Source organism: Lepus europaeus, chromosome 20 (genome assembly GCF_033115175.1).
Source record: "Lepus europaeus isolate LE1 chromosome 20, mLepTim1.pri, whole genome shotgun sequence".
NCBI lineage: Eukaryota > Metazoa > Chordata > Mammalia > Lagomorpha > Leporidae > Lepus > Lepus europaeus.
The window spans coordinates 2942349-2961251 of record NC_084846.1 but is presented as its reverse complement, the minus strand read 5'-3'; the positions used below and the strand labels follow the sequence as shown (position 1 = coordinate 2961251).

At 68.7% G+C, this 18903-nt stretch overlaps 2 protein-coding genes across 3 annotated transcripts in view; one reads left to right on the top strand and one right to left on the bottom strand.

The window, feature by feature from the left end:
• The first annotated feature begins 920 nt into the window (after nucleotides 1-920).
• LOC133750008 (long-chain-fatty-acid--CoA ligase ACSBG2-like) lies at nucleotides 921-18236 on the top strand. The gene is given in 17 exon segments (XM_062179384.1): nucleotides 921-978; nucleotides 3645-3815; nucleotides 3818-3861; nucleotides 6194-6282; nucleotides 6384-6412; nucleotides 6415-6503; nucleotides 7322-7536; nucleotides 7538-7667; nucleotides 8415-8562; nucleotides 8609-8900; nucleotides 12027-12238; nucleotides 12428-12498; nucleotides 13054-13144; nucleotides 13147-13302; nucleotides 16544-16611; nucleotides 17174-17605; nucleotides 18132-18236. Coding segments are annotated over 17 exon segments (2400 nt in total).
• MLLT1 (MLLT1 super elongation complex subunit) overlaps nucleotides 16925-18903 on the bottom strand; it is a 64830-nt gene continuing 62851 nt past the window's right edge. For both annotated transcript variants that reach the window (XM_062178349.1, XM_062178350.1), the window contains exon 12: nucleotides 16925-18899. In XM_062178349.1, the coding sequence (XP_062034333.1) occupies nucleotides 18771-18899 (129 nt within the window). In that variant the 3' untranslated portion in view covers nucleotides 16925-18770. The remainder of the gene's footprint in view (nucleotides 18900-18903) is intronic.

Below are 18903 nucleotides of genomic sequence, written 5' to 3'. Positions count from 1 at the left end.
TGCACTTGCATTCTAAAGGCTGGGTCGTGGCAGGAGGACGTCTCCACGATGCTCCCCCGCTCGTTATTAGGGCGCCCTCGTCAGCGTATCCTCTTCCCCCACCGCTCCATCACTCCCTGTGTGCAGGCTGCTGTGACGGCTGGGACGCCCCGCGCACACCTCCGGGCTGCCTGGGCGCCGCTGCGGGTCTCTGCGTGTGAGCGCCGTGTCCTCACCGCCCCCGGCCTCGAAACACAGGCAGCTCACACGCAGGGGCACACACAGGGGCACACACGCAGGGGCACGCACAGGCTGCTCACACACACAGGCACGCACAGGGGCACACACACGGGCACACGCAGGGGCACACATGCAGGGGCACGCACAGGGGCACACACACGGGCACACACAGGCTGCTCACACACGGGCACGCACACGGGCACACACACGGGCACACACAGGGGCACACACGGGCACACACAGGCTGTTCACACACACAGAGGCACACACAGGCTGCTCACACACGGGCACACACAGGGGCACACACACGGGCACACACAGGCTGCTCACACACACGGGCACACACGGGCACACACACGGGCACACACGGGCACGCACACGGGCACACACAGGCTGTTCACACACACGGGCACGCGCAGGCTGCTCACACACACGGGCACACACAGGCTGCTCACACACACGGGCACGCACACGGGCACACACAGGCTGCTCACACACGGGCACACACGGGCACACACACGGGCACACACGGGCACGCACACGGGCACACACGGGCACGTCTAACGTCCCCTCCACGCTCGTCACTCAGCCCGTTACTCTGCCAAGGGGAGAAGCGATCGCCCGTGAGTCCCGCCCTCCTGGCTGTTCCTCAATGGCTGCTCGTTAACGACGAGGCCCTGCAGGGTTTCCTACACTCAACCATGGTGCACATTACCGGCACGCAAACCTTGCGGTCTGAGGCGTCTGCCGTGCACAGTTGTGCGGCACTGCCCGTCTCCACGGCGTCTCCTGCCTTCCCCCATGGGACACTCTGGTACCAAAGGGACAGCCCCCCACACACACACACAGCCACTCTGCTCTCTGTCGCACCCACTGGACAGAAGTCGAGCACGCCAGGAGTGGAGGCGGGGCCCACGTGTGGTGTTCATGTTGGCTCCTGCAGTGTGGGAGCCCCGCGGTGTTCCCGGCTCGGGGAGGCGGTGCGGGTACCCCGCCGTGTTCCCGGCTCGGGGAGGCGGTGCGGGTACCCCGCGGTGTTCCCGGCTCGGGGAGGCGGTGCGGGAGCCCCGCGGTGTTCCCGGCTCGGGGAGGCGGTGCGGGTGCCCCGCCGTGTTCCCGGCTCGGGGAGGCGGTGCGGGAGCCCCGCGGTGTTCCCGGCTCGGGGAGGCGGTGCGGGAGCCCCGCCGTGTTCCCGGCTCGGGGAGGCGGTGCGGGAGCCCCGCCGTGTTCCCGGCTCGGGGAGGCGGTGCGGGAGCCCCGCGGTGTTCCCGGCTCGGGGAGGCGGTGCGGGAGCCCCGCGGTGTTCCCGGCTCGGGGAGGCGGTGCGGGAGCCCCGCGGTGTTCCCGGCTCGGGGAGGCGGTGCGGGAGCCCCGCCGTGTTCCCGGCTCGGGGAGGCGGTGCGGGAGCCCCGCGGTGTTCCCGGCTCGGGGAGGCGGTGCGGGAGCCCCGTCGTGTTCCCGGCTCGGGGAGGCGGTGCGGGAGCCCCGTCGTGTTCCCGGCTCGGGGAGGCGGTGCGGGAGCCCCGTGGTGTTCCCGGCTCGGGGAGGCGGTGCGGGAGCCCCGCGGTGTTCCCGGCTCGGGGAGGCGGTGCGGGTGCCCCGCCGTGTTCCCGGCTCGGGGAGGCGGTGCGGGAGCCCCGCGGTGTTCCCGGCTCGGGGAGGCGGTGCGGGAGCCCCGCGGTGTTCCCGGCTCGGGGAGGCGGTGCGGGAGCCCCGTCGTGTTCCCGGCTCGGGGAGGCGGTGCGGGAGCCCCGCGGTGTTCCCGGCTCGGGGAGGCGGTGTGGGTACCCCGCGGTGTTCCCGGCTCGGGGAGGCGGTGCGGGAGCCCCGCGGTGTTCCCGGCTCGGGGAGGCGGTGCGGGAGCCCCGCCGTGTTCCCGGCTCGGGGAGGCGGTGCGGGAGCCCCGCGGTGTTCCCGGCTCGGGGAGGCGGTGCGGGAGCCCCGTCGTGTTCCCGGCTCGGGGAGGCGGTGCGGGAGCCCCGTCGTGTTCCCGGCTCGGGGAGGCGGTGCGGGAGCCCCGCGGTGTTCCCGGCTCGGGGAGGCGGTGCGGGAGCCCCGCGGTGTTCCCGGCTCGGGGAGGCGGTGCGGGTGCCCCGCCGTGTTCCCGGCTCGGGGAGGCGGTGCGGGACCCCGTCGTGTTCCCGGCTCGGGGAGGCGGTGTGGGACCCCGTCGTGTTCCCGGCTCGGGGAGGCCCCACGGCACACAAACCCACACTTCACTCCCCGTCCACCCAGCAGTGGGCGTGTGGGCTCTGAGCTGCTCCGGGCGGGAATGGACGAGGACTTCCTCTCCCAGCTCCGCTCTCAGCTCGCTTTGGGCAAACAGCCACAAGCAGAATTTCTGCAGAATACGGCCATTCTTTTTTTTAATAGGCAGTTAGATAGTGAGAGAGAGAGAGTGAGAGACACAGAGAGAAAGGTCTTCCTTCCGTTGGTTCACCCCCCAAATGGCCGCTACAGCCGGCGCTGCGCCGATCCGAAGCCAGGAGCCAGGTGCTTCTCCTGGTCTCCATGGGGTGCAGGGCCCAAGGACCTGGGCCATCCTCCACTGCACTCCCGGGCCACAGCAGAGAGCTGGCCTGGAAGAGGGGCTACCAGGACAGAATCCGGGGTGCCGGTGCCGCAGGCGGAGGATTAGCCTAGTGAGCCGTGGCGCTGGCTTTTTTTTTTTTTTTTTTTTAAGAATTCAGTAAAGGCCTTTAAATGATTCTTGGCTAATCGATCGTGACGGCATCCGACCACATTTGAAAACGGCGCCCTCCGTGGCCGGCGCCGCGGCTCACTAGGCTAATCCTCCGCCTTGCGGCGCCGGCACACCGGGTTCTAGTCCTGGTTAGGGCGACGGATTCTGTCCTGGCTCCTGGCTTTGGATCAGCGCGGTGTGCCGGCCGCAGCGGCCATTGGAGGGTGAACCAACGGCAAAGGAAGACCTTTCTCTCTGTCTCTCTCTCTCACTGTCCACTCTGCTGGTAAACAACAACAACAACAAAAAAAGCAGAACCAGACCTGGGCGCTCCCTGAGCCCTTAGGGGAGGCCGGCTGGATGGGGGCCCAGCTCTCAGGGCTGGCCCAAGGGCGGCTCAGGCAGCACTGAACCTTTGGGGTCCTGGCCGCCCCCCAGGGGTGGGGCCGGCGGTCCTGGGGGGCAGCTTCTGCCGCTGGCTAGCAGTCACCGGGGCACCTGGCTCCTGGGAGGGACAGAGCCTCCGCTGAGCTGGCTGCGTGCAGGTGCCGGCTCTCCGAGACCTCCCCTGGGGCAGAGCGCCTGTCCGGCCGCCTGCCCCGCACCCCTCACCAAGCAGCCCTATCCCTCTGGCCGCCTCTCTCTCTGAGCTCCCAACTCTCCCAGGTTTTGTCCCGGCATCCGCCCACCTGCCTGCCCCTCTCTCCACCGCGGCTGACCGTGCCCGCCCGCCTGCCCGCAGGCCACAGCTACTGGACGACGCATCGCCGCGGCGAGCTGTGGCAGCGGCTGGACAAGACCGTGTTTGCCCCCGAGGCGCCCCTCACCGTGCACGACATGGTCATGGGCACGGCCGTCAAGTAGGCCAACTACGTCGCGCTCGGCTCCCAGCGCAGGACCGGCTGGCACCTGCTCGCCACGTGGAGGAGTGCCGGCGCGCGGCCAAGGCCTTCCTCAAGGTACCGCTGGGGGCGCCCTGCGCCGGCGCCGCTCCCCTCCACGCACGCGCGCCTCTCAGCCACTGCTGCCCGCCCGCGCCTGCGCCTGCCCCGAGCCGCAGAACTAGGGTTCGAATCCCGGCCCCTCCCTACAAGTGATTCTGTCTCTCTGTTGTTCAGTTCCCTCCCCTGGGAAATGGAGCTTTTCCTTAAATACGTAAACGCGGTCATGCACGGATAGGACGCGCACATGACTTAGGCCTGCCACACTCAGTGTAGAAGACCCCACGCGCGCGCACTACAATGGCGCCTGCTCCACCCGCACAGCTCCGGCACACCACGGGCTTCGCACCTGCATCCGCTGTCGTTCTCGTGTTTTATGGATTTGTTGTTTTTATTTGAAGAGCGGAGACAGAGCGAGCGAGCGAGAACGAGAGAGCGAGAGAGCGCGCTCTTTAACCTGCCGGTTCACTTTCCAAACGGCCTCAGCTGCGCCAGGCTGAAGCCAGGAGCCGGGAACCAACCAGGCCTCCCGCGTGGGTGGGCGGCAGGGCCCCAGCTCCCGGGGACCAGCATCAGGCCGGGAGGACGGTGTCCCAGGTGTGCCAGGCCAGGCCAGGCCAGGCGGGGGGGGAAGCACACGCCCTGCGCGCAAGGAGGCCCCGCCCTGCGGCTGGAGCAGGTTGCACGGGGAGGTGGGCTGCGACCCTGCAGGAGGGCTGCGGGCGGGGTGGCGCCCTTTGGTGGCTGAGCAGGGACCCGGCCGGCTGGATGGATGGAGGGGGCGGGAAGGGTCCTGGCCGGCTGTGTGTCTCAGGACGGCCAAGATTTCTTTCTTTTTTTTTTTTTTTTTTGACAATCAGAGTGGACAGTGAGAGAGAGAGAGAGAGACAGAGAGAAAGGTCTTCCTTTGCCGTTGGTTCACCCTCCAATGGCCGCCGCGGTAGCGCGCTGCGGCCGGCGCACCGCGCTGTTCCGATGGCAGGAGCCAGGTGCTTCTCCTGGTCTCCCATGGGGTGCAGAGCCCAAACACTTGGGCCATCCTCCACTGCACTCCCTGGCCACAGCAGAGAGCTGGCCTGGAAGAGGGGCAACCGGGACAGGATCGGTGCCCCGACTGGGACTAGAACCCGGTGTGTCGGCGCCGCAAGGCAGAGGATTAGCCTGTTGAGCCACGGCGCCGGCCAAGGACGGCCAAGATTTCTGTCCTGAGGCCGGCGTGGGGTCAGGAGGCGGCGACATCTTCCCTGTGCGGTCCAGGACACCTGTCAGAGGACGCAGCGAGGCGTGGGCAGGGAGAGGCCCGCCTGGATCACACGGAGCCACCTGTCCGGCCCCGCGGGTGGGCGGGCCCAGGCGGGCTGCGGATCCACGCGAGGCGGCGGCGCCTGAGCGGGCGGTCCTCCCGAGGTTTACTGAGCACCGCGAGCCGGGGGCGGCGGCCAGGACCCGGCTTCGGAGGGCCTGGCGTCAGTGCCAGCTCTACTGCGGGCCCTCTTCCCGGCAGGCAGCGGTGAGGGCTCGGGGACACCCGGCCGGAGCTCCTGGCTCCTGGCCTCAGCCCGGCCCAGCCCCGGTCCTGCTGGGCATCTGGGGGGACCCGCAGATGGGAACCGTCTGTGTCTCCGCCTTACAAATAAACTAAGTCAAACACAACCAGCCCCAGAACCCGTCTAGTATTAGCCGGGAAGGGCAGCATCACACCGACACCCACACACGCAGCAGGTGCCGTCCGCCACCCCGGGCCAGTCCAGCTGGGGACAAAGCGGGGGCAGGCCTGCCGCAGCGGCACCCCCAGCAGAGTGCAGGCTGGCTGGAGTCCTGGTGGCGCGGCAGCAGCGGACGACCCGCGGCTGGGCCCCCGCCACCCACGCAGGAGACCCGGATGGAGGTTCTGGCTCCTGGCTGTGGCCTGGCCCAGCCCTGGCTGATGCCATGGGCATGTGCGGAGTGACCCACTGGTTGGAAGTTCTCTCTCTTTCTCTCTCTCTCTTTCAAGTAGATGAAAATGAACATTTAGGAACATTTAAAAATGTCCAGGAAGGCATTTTCCTGCATTTTCTTGGGACTTGCCCATCTCAGCGCCATCAGCCTGGGGCCAGATCCTCACTTGGGTTAGGGCTGTGCTGTGCCGCATGGAGTGAGTGTCTCAGCATCTCTGGTCTCCCCATGACGCCAGGACGTTCCCTCCCCCAACCTGTGACAGGTGCTGCCAGACGTCCCCTGGCTGGGAGCGCGGCACCAGGCACGGAGGCAGGGGCACCTGTACCACAGAGCGGCCAGGGCGCGAGCTCTCGGCTCGAGGCTGCTGGGCGACGGGGCCCTCGGAGCCTCGCTGGGCCTCCTCCCCCAGCTAGGCCTGCAGTGCTTCCACAGCGTGGCGATTGTGGGCTTCAACTCGGAGGAGTGGGTCATTGCCAGCATTGGCGCCATCACGGCGGGGTAAGGCCCCCGCCTGCCCTTCCTGAGACATCCGGGGTCTCCGGTCCCACCTGCAAACGCTGGGCGCTGGGCTGCCTCACCTCTGGGGTCTCCAGTCCCAGAGGCTTCGCCGCCAGCATCCTGTCCACCAACACCCGAAGGCCTGCCAGGTCATCGCCGGGAGCTCGAAGGTGGGAGCTTTTGTGGTGGACAGCGCCCGGCGACTGCGGAAGGTCGTCCAGGTGGGTGGCGCGGGGCACGGCCCCCAGCCTGATAAAGAAGCAATCCTGCAGTCACGGTGGGGTGATGGCAGCCAGAGCCCCCCACGCCCCGTGCTGGGGCGCCCACAGTCGACCAAGGCCCCACCGGGACGCTCCGGCTCCAGGGAGCAGCCTCCGTGCGGCTGAGCCCATTTCACAGGTGGGTCACTGAGGCCCCGAGCTCCCGGGAGTCAGCTCGCTCGCGGGACGCCCGCTCCTCCCCTGGGGACCCAGCGGTGCGCCCTGGCCCAGCCCTGGCTGCGGCCAGCATCCGGGGACTGGGCATCACCCCCGCGGGGGGCAGTGCCGTCCAGCAGCGAAATTAAAAGATAGTTTTTTTGGTTCCAAAAAAAAAAAAAAATGTACGAAACCCACGCCTGCAGGGGGTCTTCAAAAACTGGTGGGCGTGCATCCCAGAGAGACGACCGGCCAAGGATCTCGCGGCCGCCCTTTGCCGCGGGCTCGGCCCCGCCCCGCACCCCGAATCTGCGCCAGAGCCTGGAGCCCGGCTGAGCGCCGCGGGGCGTCCAGACCCAGGCTTCCTGAGGCACCTCAGGCCACCGTGCGTACAAGGAGACGCAGACCCGGAGGAGAACCGGGAGCCGCGGCCACCGGGCCCTGGGCGGGGGCACCGGGCTGCGGGCCCTGGGCAGGGGCGACCCGGGCTGCGGGCCTGGGCAGGGGCGACCCGGGCTGCGGGCCTGGGCAGGGGCGACCCGGGCTGTGCGGGCCCTGGGCAGGGTGACCCGGGCTGTGCGGGCCCTGGGCAGGGTGACCCGGGCTGTGCGGGCCCTGGGCAGGGCGACCCGGGCTGCAGCCCCCGCCCGGGCTGCGCGGGCCCCTGGGAGCCCAGCGGCCGCCTCTCCGCGTGGCGAGGGCTCCTGGGGCTGGCCGCGGGCATCTCGGACGACAGGCCGGACCGGGTCGTCGACTCCCAGCGGCCCAACCAGTGCTGCACCCTGGTCCGCAGCCCGGGGGCGGCGGGGCCCCCCGAGATCGTCACGCTCAGCCACGACCACGTGGGCGGCCCCGGCCCAGAGCCTGCGTTTTCGGAGCCCCCCGGAGGGCCAGGAGGTGCGGCTGAGCTACCTTCCGCTCAGCCACACCGGGGCCCGGCTCCTCGACGTGTGGGGCGCCATCTTCCTGGCAGGTGCACCCAGCCGGAAGCTCTGAGGGTGAGCGCCCGCCCCCTCGGGGACGGTGGCCAATGAGCGGCTGCCCTGAGGGGTGAAGGGGAGGAGTCAGCCCAGTCAAAGCCGGAAGTCCCGCCCTTGCCACGCACACGCCCTTCCGGGTCTCCGGCCTGGGTCCGGGAAGGGGCCGGAGTGGCCAGCGGCTGGTGCGGTGCGGGGTGGGACGTGCGGGCCTCGCGGGGGGCGCGCGTGGCAAGGGCGGGAACAGCCCCGAGGCGCTGACGGGGCGTGAGTGGACGCGGCCCCTCCTTGTGGAATACTACGCAGCCTGGAAGAGGCAGGGGACTGTGCCGCCTTCTACGGCGTGGAGGGCCCCGGGGGGACCTGCGGCTCGGGACCCCACTCCTGGCGGGACGCAGCGTGCGGTGGGGGTGCCCGGAGCTGCAGTCTGGGCAGCGGGCGGAGGCGGGGGCTGGCTGCCATGCGCGCTTCATATTGAAATAACAAAACGGCTCGAGGTGACCCTCATCTCCCGCTGGGCGGGTGGGGGCGGGGTCCCCGCTGGGCCTCCGGGCTGCAGGCCCCGAGGGTCGTGGGGGCACTTGAACCCCTGCCTTCCTCTTTGTCTCTACTTGTCTCTCTGTCTGCTCCTTCCCTCCCCACCTCCCGTCTGCAAGGGCCGGGCACGATCCACGGAGACAGCCGGCTCCCACGCGTGCTGTGCCGCAGGGCAGGGCTCTGGGGGCCCCGCCCCACGCAGGGCTCCCTGGTGGAGGTCCGGCCCACCTCCCTCTGCGGCGTCCCCCGGATCTGGGACCCCACGCTGGACCTGCTCCAGGCCGGGCGCCTGGACTCCAGCGCCTTCCGGCGGAGGATCGCCAAGTGGGCCCTGGCCGTGGGGCTGTTCGGTGAGGCCGGGGCAGCGCGCCAGCCTCGCTCTGTGTCTGAAGGCAGGTCCGTGCCCCCTCTGCCTCCGCCTGGCCAAGAAGCTGACCTTCAAGGGCTCCAGGAAGGGCCTGGGCCTGGGGCGCTGCCCCCAGTTCTTCAGCGCGGACCTGAGGCTGCCCAGGGCCACCCTGGGCTTCTTCCTCAGCCTCAACATGCCCATCTCTGGGATCCACGGCCTGTCCGAGGCCTGCAGCCAGACGGACCGACAGGTCTGGGCCCGCCCCCTCCGGCCCACCTTGCCATGCTCAGAGGGTCGCTTCGGCGGCTGGCGCCTTGTTGGTGACACTTGGCCTCTCAGGTGAGGAGCCCTGTGGCACGGAGCTGTGGCCACGTAGAGGTGACCTTGAGACACCCTGAGAGTGTTTGGAGCGTGGGAGCCGCCGCGGGGGTCGGCGCTGGCTCGGGGTCCCTCGTGGGGCTGAAGGTCCGGCCCCAGAACCGAGAGGCGTGACGTCAGAGGAGTGTGGTCAGACAGACGGAGCCGGGGTGGGGTCGGCTGCCAGGCATCCGAGCCGTGTGTGTAACCCTGCGTGATCGTCCGAGCCGTGTGTGCGTGTGTGTAACCCTGCGTGATCGTCCGAGCCGTGTGTGTGTGTGTAACCCTGCGTGATCGTCCGAGCCGTGTGTGTGTGTGTGTGTAACCCTGCGTGATCGTCCGAGCTGCGCGTGTGTGTGTATGTGTAAAACCCTGCATGATCGTCTGAGCCACGTGTGTGTGTGTAACCCTGCGTGATCGTCCGAGCCGCGCGCGCGTGTGTGTGTAACCCTGCGTGATCGTCCGAGCTGCGCGTGTGTGTGTGTATGTGTAAAACCCTGCATGATCGTCCGAGCCGTGTGCGTGTGTGTAACCCTGCGTGATTGTCCGAGCCGTGTGTGTGTGTGTGTAACCCTGCGTGATCGTCCGAGCTGCGCGTGTGTGTGTGTGTAAAACCCTGCATGATCGTCCAAGCCGTGTGTGTGTGTGTAACCCTGCGTGATCGTCCGAGCCGTGTGTGTGTAACCCTGCATGATCGTCCGAGCCGCGCGCGTGTGTGTAACCCTGCATGATCGTCCGAGCCGTGTGTGTGTGTGTAACCCTGCGTGATCGTCCGAGCCGTGTGTGTGTAAAACCCTGCGTGATCGTCCGAGCCGTGTGTGTGTGTGTAACCCTGCGTGATCGTCCGAACCTCGTGTGTGTGTGTGTAACCCTGCGTGATCGTCTGAGCCGCGCGTGTGTGTGTGTAACCCTGCGTGATCGTCCGAGCTGCGCGTGTGTGTGTATGTGTAAAACCCTGCATGATCGTCCGAGCCGTGTGTGTGTGTAACCCTGCGTGATCGTCCAAGCCGTGTGTGTGTAACCCTGCATGATCGTCCGAGCCGCGCGCGTGTGTGTAACCCTGCATGATCGTCTGAGCCGCGTGTGTGTGTGTGTAACCCTGCGTGATCGTCTGAACCTCGTGTGTGTGTGCGTACCCCTGCGTGATCGTCCGAGCTGTGTGTGTGGGGTGTGGGGTGATGAAACCCTGCGTGATCCTGAGGCTCTCACAGGCCACGGCAGGGCTCACTGCGGTCACGTTTACAGCCCCCGCCCCTGACAGCCCGCAGAGGAGGGGCGCCAGCGCCAGCCCCCCCCCCCTCCTGGGAGACCAGCCCCTCCGCCCCGCCAGGGCCGTGCCCAGGACGCTGTCCCCTGTCCGGAACAAAAACAGCATCTGGAGCTCCCCCGCGTGTGCTGCCCGGCCCCGCGCTGGGGCGAGGGCTCCGCCGCGTCCGTGCCCCACGAGGGGTTGGCTCCCCCCCACTGTCACTCCACACCTGCCCCCCACTGTCACTCCACACCTGACCCCAATGTCACTCCACACCTGGCCCCCCCACTGTCACTCCACACCTGGCCCCCCCACTCTGTCACTCCACACCTGGCCCCCCCACTGTCACTCCACACCTGCCCCCCCCACTGTCACTCCACACCTGGCCCCCCCACTGTCACTGCACAGCTGACCCCCCCACTGTCACTCCACACCTGACCCCCACTGTCACTCCACACCTGCCCCCCCACCCTGTCACTCCACACCTGACCCCCCCACTGTCACTCCACACCTGACCCCCACTGTCACTCCACACCTGACCCCCCACTGTCACTCCACACCTGACCCCCACTGTCACTCCACACCTGCCCCCCCCACTGTCACTGCACACCTGCCCCCACTGTCACTCCACACCTGCCCCCCCACTGTCACTCCACACCTGCCCCCCCACTGTCACTCCACACCTGACCCCCCACTGTCACTCCACACCTGCCCCCCCCACTGTCACTCCACACCTGCCCCCCCACCCTGTCACTCCACACCTGACCCCCCCACTGTCACTCCACACCTGACCCCCACTGTCACTCCACACCTGACCCCCCCACTGTCACTCCACACCTGCCCCCCACTGTCACTCCACACCTGCCCCCACACTGTCACTCCACACCTGACCCCCCACTGTCACTCCACACCTGACCCCCACTGTCACTCCACACCTGACCCCCCCACTGTCACTCCACACCTGCCCCCCACTGTCACTCCACACCTGCCCCCACACTGTCACTCCACACCTGACCCCCCACTGTCACTCCACACCTGCCCCCCCACTGTCACTCCACACCTGACCCCCCCACTGTCACTCCACACATGACCCCCACTGTCAATCCACACCTGCCCCCCACCCTGTCACTCCACACCTGACCCCCCCACTGTCACTCCACACCAGACCCCCACTGTCACTCCACACCTGACCCCCCACTGTCACTCAACACCTGCCCCCCCACTGTCACTCCACACCTGACCCCCCCACTGTCACTGCACACCTGACCCCCACCCTGTCACTCCACACCTGACCCCCACTGTCACTCCACACCTGACCCCCCCACTGTCACTCCACACCTGGCCCCCCCCGTCTCCACACCTGACCCCCAATGTCACTCCACACCTGCCCCCCCCACTGTCACTCCACACCTGCCCCCCACTGTCACTCCACACCTGGCTCCTCCCCCCCCACCCCGTCTCCACACCTGCCCCCCACTGTCACTCCACACCTGCCCCCCACCCTGTCACTCCACACCTGACCCCCCCACTGTCACTCCACACCTGCCCCCCACTGTCACTCCACACCTGCCCCCCACCCTGTCATTCCACACTTGCCCCCCCACTCTGTCACTCCACACCTGCCCCCCCCACTGTCACTCCACACCTGACCCCCACTGTCACTCCACACCTGACCCCCCCCACTGTCACTCCACACCTGACCCCCCCCCCGTCTCCACACCTGGCCCCCACACCTTCACGCCGCACCTGGCTCCTCCCCCCCCCCGCGCCCTCCCTGGGCCCTAGGAGCCCGGCGTGTTGTGGGAGCAGCGGTTGTGGGATGGGAGGGCTGCGGGGTCCTGACTCCCCTGCGCCCCCAGCTGCGGGGAGGGGCTCCTGGGCACCCACACCAAGGACGAGGACGAGGCGGGCGTGGGGACCGTCTGCTTCTGGGGCCGGAACGTCTTCATGGGCTCCCTCGGCGACAAGGCGGCCACCCGCCAGACGACCGACACGCACGGCTGGGTGCCCACGGGGGACCTGGGTTTCCTGAACGCCAACAACTTCCTCTACGTCGTGGGCAACGTCAAGGGTGAGCAGGACGGCGCTGGGCTCCGCGGGGCGGCTGTGGACGGTGGTGCAGGTTGCACACAGCACAAGGTCCAAAGAGGGCCGACTTCCAGGCTGCCGTACGCCTGGGGCCTGGGAGCTGCCTGGCTCCCGCCCCAGAGCCCCGCCCTTCCGCTCCCTGCACGCAGACCGGCGAGTCCATCAACCCCAGCCCCAGTGAGGACGTGCATCCCCATGGTGCGCTGTGCCGTGCTGTACCTGTGCGCCCTGCTCACACTCAAGGTGCCCTGCGGGCGGAGGGGGTGGGCTCTGGGGGCCCGGGGGCGTGGCCTGCTCCGCTGGCTTGGGGACATCTGCGTCCCGCATTGGGGCCTGGGGTCGAGTCCTGGCTCCGCTCCTGACGCCAGCTCCCCACATGTGCGCCCTGGGAGGCGGCCGGGGCGGCCCAAGATCTGGGGCCCCGGCAGCCCCGTGGGAGCCCCGGACGGAGCTCCTGGCTTCAGCCTGGCCCAGCCCTGGCTGCTGCAGGCATGTGGGGAGGGAACCAGCTCGCTCGCTCCCCCCACTCTCTGGTAAATAAAGCCTTAGTAAAATAGCAGGCGCCACCTGCCCGCGGCGGAGGCTCGCCCGTGGGTCCTGAGCCGTCCCTCCTCCTGGAGGCCGCAGCCCAGCTCTGGAAGGAGCCGTGCCGAACCCGGGCTGCCCCCAGCAGCGGCCGCATCGGGCGGGGCCCTGGGCCTCTCAGCTGGCCAGGGGTCACGTGGCTGCCATGTGCGGGGGCCGTGCGCTGGCCGAGGGTGCAGGGGCTGCTCACCAGGAGCGGCCTCCACCCCCCAGCGCCAGATCAGCTCGGAGACGGGAGAGCCCCGGGGCGCGCTGACCAGCGAGGCCGTGGCCTTCTGCCGCAGGCTCGACAGCCGGACGTCGTGGGCGGCCGCGACCCCGCCGTCCTGGGGTCCATTGGGCGGGGCATCGAGGCCCCCTCGGACGGCACCAGGATCGTCAGGTGGACCGTCCTGCACACGGACTTCTCGGTGGCCGGCGGGGCCGCCCGCTGCCCGGCACACACGCCGACGTTCCGGGACGGTGGGGGGGGGGGGGCTGCGGCGCCGGCTCCCCGGCCGAGGCCACGCGCTGTCCCGGTCGGGGACCTCCTGGGAGTGGACTTGCCTCCATCGCAGGGGCCACCATGAAGCTGAGGAGGGCGGCAGCCAGGAGGTACCAGGCGCAGATGGAGCAGCAGCGCCGGCGGCCGCGGGGCTCCCAGATCCCTCTGCTGTGCGAGCGGCCGCGGGGCCCCTCCTGCCGGACTTCCGGAGCGGGAGGGGCTTCTGCGGGACCGAGGGAGTCCCCGACTGGGGAAGGCTCTAAGCCCCAAGAATAATAAACCTGGGTCACCGACAGCGGCCTGGCCCAGCGCGCCGGAGCTGGGGCAGAGGGACCTTGACCCTGAAGGCGGGGGCCTCGCAGGCCTCCAGTGCGGCCCGGGCATAGCTCACGGCTTCTTTTATTCTGAAACCAAGCCCCCCCCCCCCAAAGGGAGGGTCGCTGGAGAGACAGACTGGGGCCCTCTCGAGCTGCTGCTGCCGGCCGTACCCCAGCTGTTGGCGCACAGCCCGGGGTGCCGGAGGACAGGAAGGGCCCAGACCTGCTCCTGTGGGGGAGGGGAGGGGCGGCAGTGAGAGGGGCTCCACCCCGGATTTGTCAGAACCACCCGGGGAACGCGTGGTCTAAAGGCTGCACCCAGGGGCCGGCGCGGTGACCTAGCGGGTAAAGCTGCCGCCTGCAGGGCCGGCATCCCATAGGGGCGCCGGTTCGCGTCCCGGCTGCTCCACTTCCCATCCAGCTCTCTGCTGTGGCCTGGGAGAGCAGTAGAGGACGGCCCAAGTCCTTGGGCCCCTGCACCTGCGTGGGAGACCCAGAAGAAGCTCCCGGCTCCTGGCTTCAGCCTGGCTCGGCCCTGGCCGTTATGGTCGTTTGGGGGATGTAAGAAATAAGCCAGTGGTGTATTTTCACAGCAGGCTTAGCCCCGGGCGGCCACGAAGGGCGTCAGCCGCAGTGCACGTGGGCTGCCCGCGGCAGGTCCGCTGCCGAGGCTGCTTTGCGATCTGGATCTGCACCCACCGGGCCGGGTCTCGGTCCCCCGGCCCCACCCTGCCTTAGGCGCTGTGTCAACCGATGGGGAGCGGGGGAAGGGACCTCTGTGTGGCAGGGACCCGAGGAGCTGGGTGTCGGGGGCGGGGCCTGCTTCCACCTGCTGGTCACCCCTCGCCCTGCCCCCTCACGTGCCTGGCGGGCAGGTGGAATCAGGCGGGGCTATTCCCAGACGGTGAGCCAGCAGGCGGGAGCTCCCCCCACCCCATAGCTCTGCCTCTCAAATAAATAAATCCTTAAGCGAAACACCCAGCACCCAACTCACGGAAGAGATACGGAGAGAAACTCCCAGTCCACGCGGCCCGGCAGGGCTGGGTGGCTCAGAGGGGTTCCCAACCGTTCCCGGGGCTGCAGGGGCCACCACGGTGCGGGCCGTGGACAGCAGCGGGAAACACGGGGCCCTTACAGGGCCGTGGGCACGAGGGACGTCGCTCACGTTAGAACTCAAGGCCCGAGAGCGCGCAGTTCCTCCCTCGGGGAGGTCTGGAAGGGACACACGGAGGCGCTGGGGTGGTCCGGGCCCGGCGGGGCCGTGGCTGCAGGCAGGAACGCTGAGGCCCAAGGGTCGGTCGGATGACCGCGTGTGTCTGACCGCGGAGCCAGGTGGCCCCGGAATTCTCTTCTGCTTGGAGGCGTCCGCCAGAGGGCGCTCAAGGGCGCTCAGCCTGGTCTTCACTCTGCCCCCCACCCGTGAGGCACCCACAGGCTCCAGCGCCAGCGGCGTGGTGAGGGCGCCCCCTGGCTGTGGCACAGAGACGCCGCAGCAAGATCTGAAGCCAGGCAGGGGCCAGGCTCTTGGGTGGAAGCCTTCTCAGGAGAGCCAGGGTCCCCTGAGGACCTCGCCAGTCCCTTCTGAGGGTGGCGGGCACCCCCAGCGACCTCCCTCTGGGCTGTCTTAAAGGCCCCCACGAAATGTCGCCACCCTGGGGACCAAGCTTCCAGCACAGGGACCCACATCTGGACCACGGCACTGCTGGGGGGCTGAGCCGGGGGCGTGGGCTGGAGACGCAGCCCCTGGGGGTGGGAGGGGCAGAGGGTGAGCTTCACCCCCAGAAGCCCCACCCACACCCCAGCTCCTCAGGGGGCCGAGCGCCAGCTTGGGGTGTCGGCTTCTCAAATCGGAGCACCAGTTCGAGTCCCGGCTGCTCCACTCTGGATCCGCTCCCTGCTAAGGCGCCCGGGAGGCAGCAGAGGATGACCCAAGTCCTTGGGCCCCTGCACCCATGTGAGAGACCCGGATGGCGTTCTTGGCGCTTGGCTTCAGCTTGGCCCAGCCCTGGCTGCTGAGGCCCTTAGGGGAGTGAACCAGCTAAGAGAACATCTCTCTCTCTCTCTCTCTGCCTTTCAAATAGGAAAAAAAGCGACAGATTTGGCCTGTGGGCCAGTTTGCTGACCCTGGCGAAGAGCAGCCGGAACTCTCCCGCGGTGCCGGCCAGAGCACTAGCCGGACCAGCTCTCTGAACAACCGCACCCACACGGGCCGCCTATGCAAGAGGGCTTCTGGGTGGCTGAGCAGCGGGGGGGAGGGGCCAGGCTGGCGTGGGAACCCTCAAGGCCAAGGCTTGAAACCAGCGCCCGCCCTGGGCTCTCCGCCTCCCTCGCCCGTTCGCTCTTGGCCTCCAGAACCTGTGTGCCACGTGGACCTCGAGGTTCCTTTACAATCGGGCCGTGCCGGGGGGCCTGGGGAGGGCTGAAGACGGGCCAGAGGGTCTCCCAGGCCACCCAGACTCGAGTCTGCAAAGCACCCCGAGAACTCAAGCTGGTTTTTACCTGTGGGCTCTCCTGGAAGGTCCGGTGTTCGGGGGCGCAGAACCGCGGGCTCTCCCAGGCTGGGCCGAGGCGCCTCCCCACGCTCCGGGACCCGCAGCCGCCCTCCTGAGCCACTGCGGAGCGGGCCTGTGAGTAGGAGAGCTGTGAGGCACACGGACCCGCCGGGGCAGGAAGTCCCACTTGCTGGGCCGGTCTCGGGCGACCGGCCCTTGGAGGCTGCCCTCTCGTCTGCTGGTGCGGGTGCGAAGGCACCGAGCGCTGGGGAGAGTTCAGGAGGTGCGAGCCCCCCACCCCACCCCGGGCGTCGTGCCGTAACAACTCCGTCAGGCCATACACAGCTTCAGGGGCTCAGGTCTGAAACCGGTACCCGAAGCCTCCGCCACCTTCCTCCCCGCTCCTCTAGGGGGCGCCGGAGCCCAGAGCAGCTGGATCTGCTCGGACACAGGCCAGGTCGGGAGCAAAGCCGGCGGGGTGAGCTGGCAGGGGGCTGCTTGGCTCCGGGCAACGGCTGTCCTACTCCCCCACACCCCTGCCCGCCCACCCGTGCACCCCCCGGCCCTTCCTCTCCCTCCCACCCACCCACCCCCACTCACCCACCTGTGCGTGGACCCACCCCGTGTCCGCGACATCGACTTCCTTTCAGCGCTCATCTAGCCCCCGCTTCCAAGGAGGGGGCGGGGCCTGCGCAGGAACGGGCTGGGCTCTGCCGCGGTGGCGCCGCCCACCCCGCCAGGCCCCTCCTGGCACCCGGGCCCCTCTGGGCTCGAACCACAGGACGCGCCGCTCTGCTTTCCGTCTGACTTTATTTCACTTTTGTTTTCTATAAAACTCCTCCATAATTTCACAATTTAACAAAAAGTTTAAAATCCAGGACAGAAACAATCCTGTAACTCGTTACAAACACGTTCCTCCTTATTCCTGTCAGCCAGGATTGGTCTGGGCCGCCGGGAGGGAGCCCCGGTTCCTGGGGCGCGGAAGGTATTCGATACCCTCTGGTGTCCGCTCCGCGTCGGCTCGGCTTACACCTGTTCAGGACGCGGCCACTCCGGGTTTGCACTGGGGCGAGCGGCTCAGCACGGCGCGCCCCGGAGCCTCTCCGGCCCAGCTGCTGGGCAGCCAGGGCGAGGAGGCAGCAGCTGGGAATGCTGGCGGCCAGCGCGTCCGTCGCGGGGGCGAGGAGCCAGCCCTGGAGGACAGCGGTGAGGCCTTCCGGCCAGAGGAGGTAACAGAAACGGGCCGCTGCTTCCGGGGGCTTTGCCGACAGCAGGAAGGGCCGGGAGCCACCGCCGAGGCTGCGCAGGCCACCGCGTGGGCCCCGGAGAGCCTCTGGGCAAACGGCAGCCCGGCGACTGCCCGCGGCCTCTGCCCACAGAAGGCGGACTGGCGGCGCCATCCCCGCGCCCACGCGGGGCACTGGGGCCTGTCCACGTCCATCTTCAGCGGAAGCGCGGGCGCCCACTTTGGAGTATTATTGGCCTGCCTGGGGAGGGGGCGGGCGGCGGCCGGAGCCTGCCCCTCCCCGATACCTGAAGGCAGCGGGGCCGCAGGTGGCGAGGGGCCTCTGAGGTCTCCTCTGGAAGTTCTCGGCCTTTCCCGACGCTCCGGGGGAACCCCCAGGGCACTGGAGTTGGGGGGGCCTTGGAGGCACGGAGTGTCGGGGTGTGCCCGGCAGACAGCGCAGGAAGACCAGGGGGCGCAGGGACAGAGCCGGGCCCCGCCCCGCGCGTGAACCCATAGCGGGGTGGGGGTGGGGGTGGGGGTGATGGGGCCCTGCCCCCTCTGCCTGCACAGGGACTTGAAGAGACAGGGGACGAGGGGTGGGGGTGGGCAGGGCGGCACCAGGGGGACCTGGAGTGGGCTGTCTCGGGGGGCGGGGCTTCCTGGGCTGGCGTGGGGGCGAGGGGCCCGCGTGGAGCACAAGTCCCCGTGGTCCCTGGAGAACTCCACAAACTACCCCATCTTATTTGGCAAAAGCTCATTTTGTTTCAAAGTTCGAAGACTTGCTCAACAACGCGGAGGAAGAGGATCCTATGGAGGAGGTGCGCCCAGAGGCCCGGCCGGCGCCGGCCGAGCAGACGCCCGGCCGCCCGGCGTAGTGTTCAGGGGCCGGGCCCGGCGGGAGGCGGCCCGACAGAGACCCCGCAGACAGCTTACCCTAGAGTCCCAGCTTAGCCCCCCACCCCCCACGTCATTGCTGCCACAGAAACGCACATGGGAAACCGCTCGTGTACAGAACAGCGCACACACATGTATAATATAGACAACTGCACAGCGCGGCCCGGCCGGGGTGGGCGGGGGCGTGTTCGGAACCGTCTGGGAGGCTGGGCTCGCCCGGATGCTCAGAGAGGCCACGCAGCCCCCCGGGGCGCCGGGCCGCCCCCAGCCCCACGTGTTTCTTCCTCTGCGGGGAGCGAGGCCCAGCCTGGTTGATGCCCCCAACACAGACCACTTGCCGGGAGCAGCCCGGCCCCCCTTGGGGGGCGGGCGGGGGGGAAGCCGCCAGGAAAGTGCAGCTGGCTCCGAGGGCCGAGGGCAGGGCGGTCGCTAAGGCAGTGCCACGAGCAGCGGGGCCCGCGCACAGCCCCCCCGGGCCCGGCAGCGGGGGCCCCTGCCCGGCACCCGGCCCCGGGTCATGTGGCCACGGCCTCCAGGTAGCTCTGCAGCTTGCGAACCGTGCTCTCGTCCAGGGAGAAGAGGTCGAAGTCGAAGGTGGTGTTGGTGACGTTGAAGTGGCCGGTCTCCTCGATCAGGTTCACGATCTGC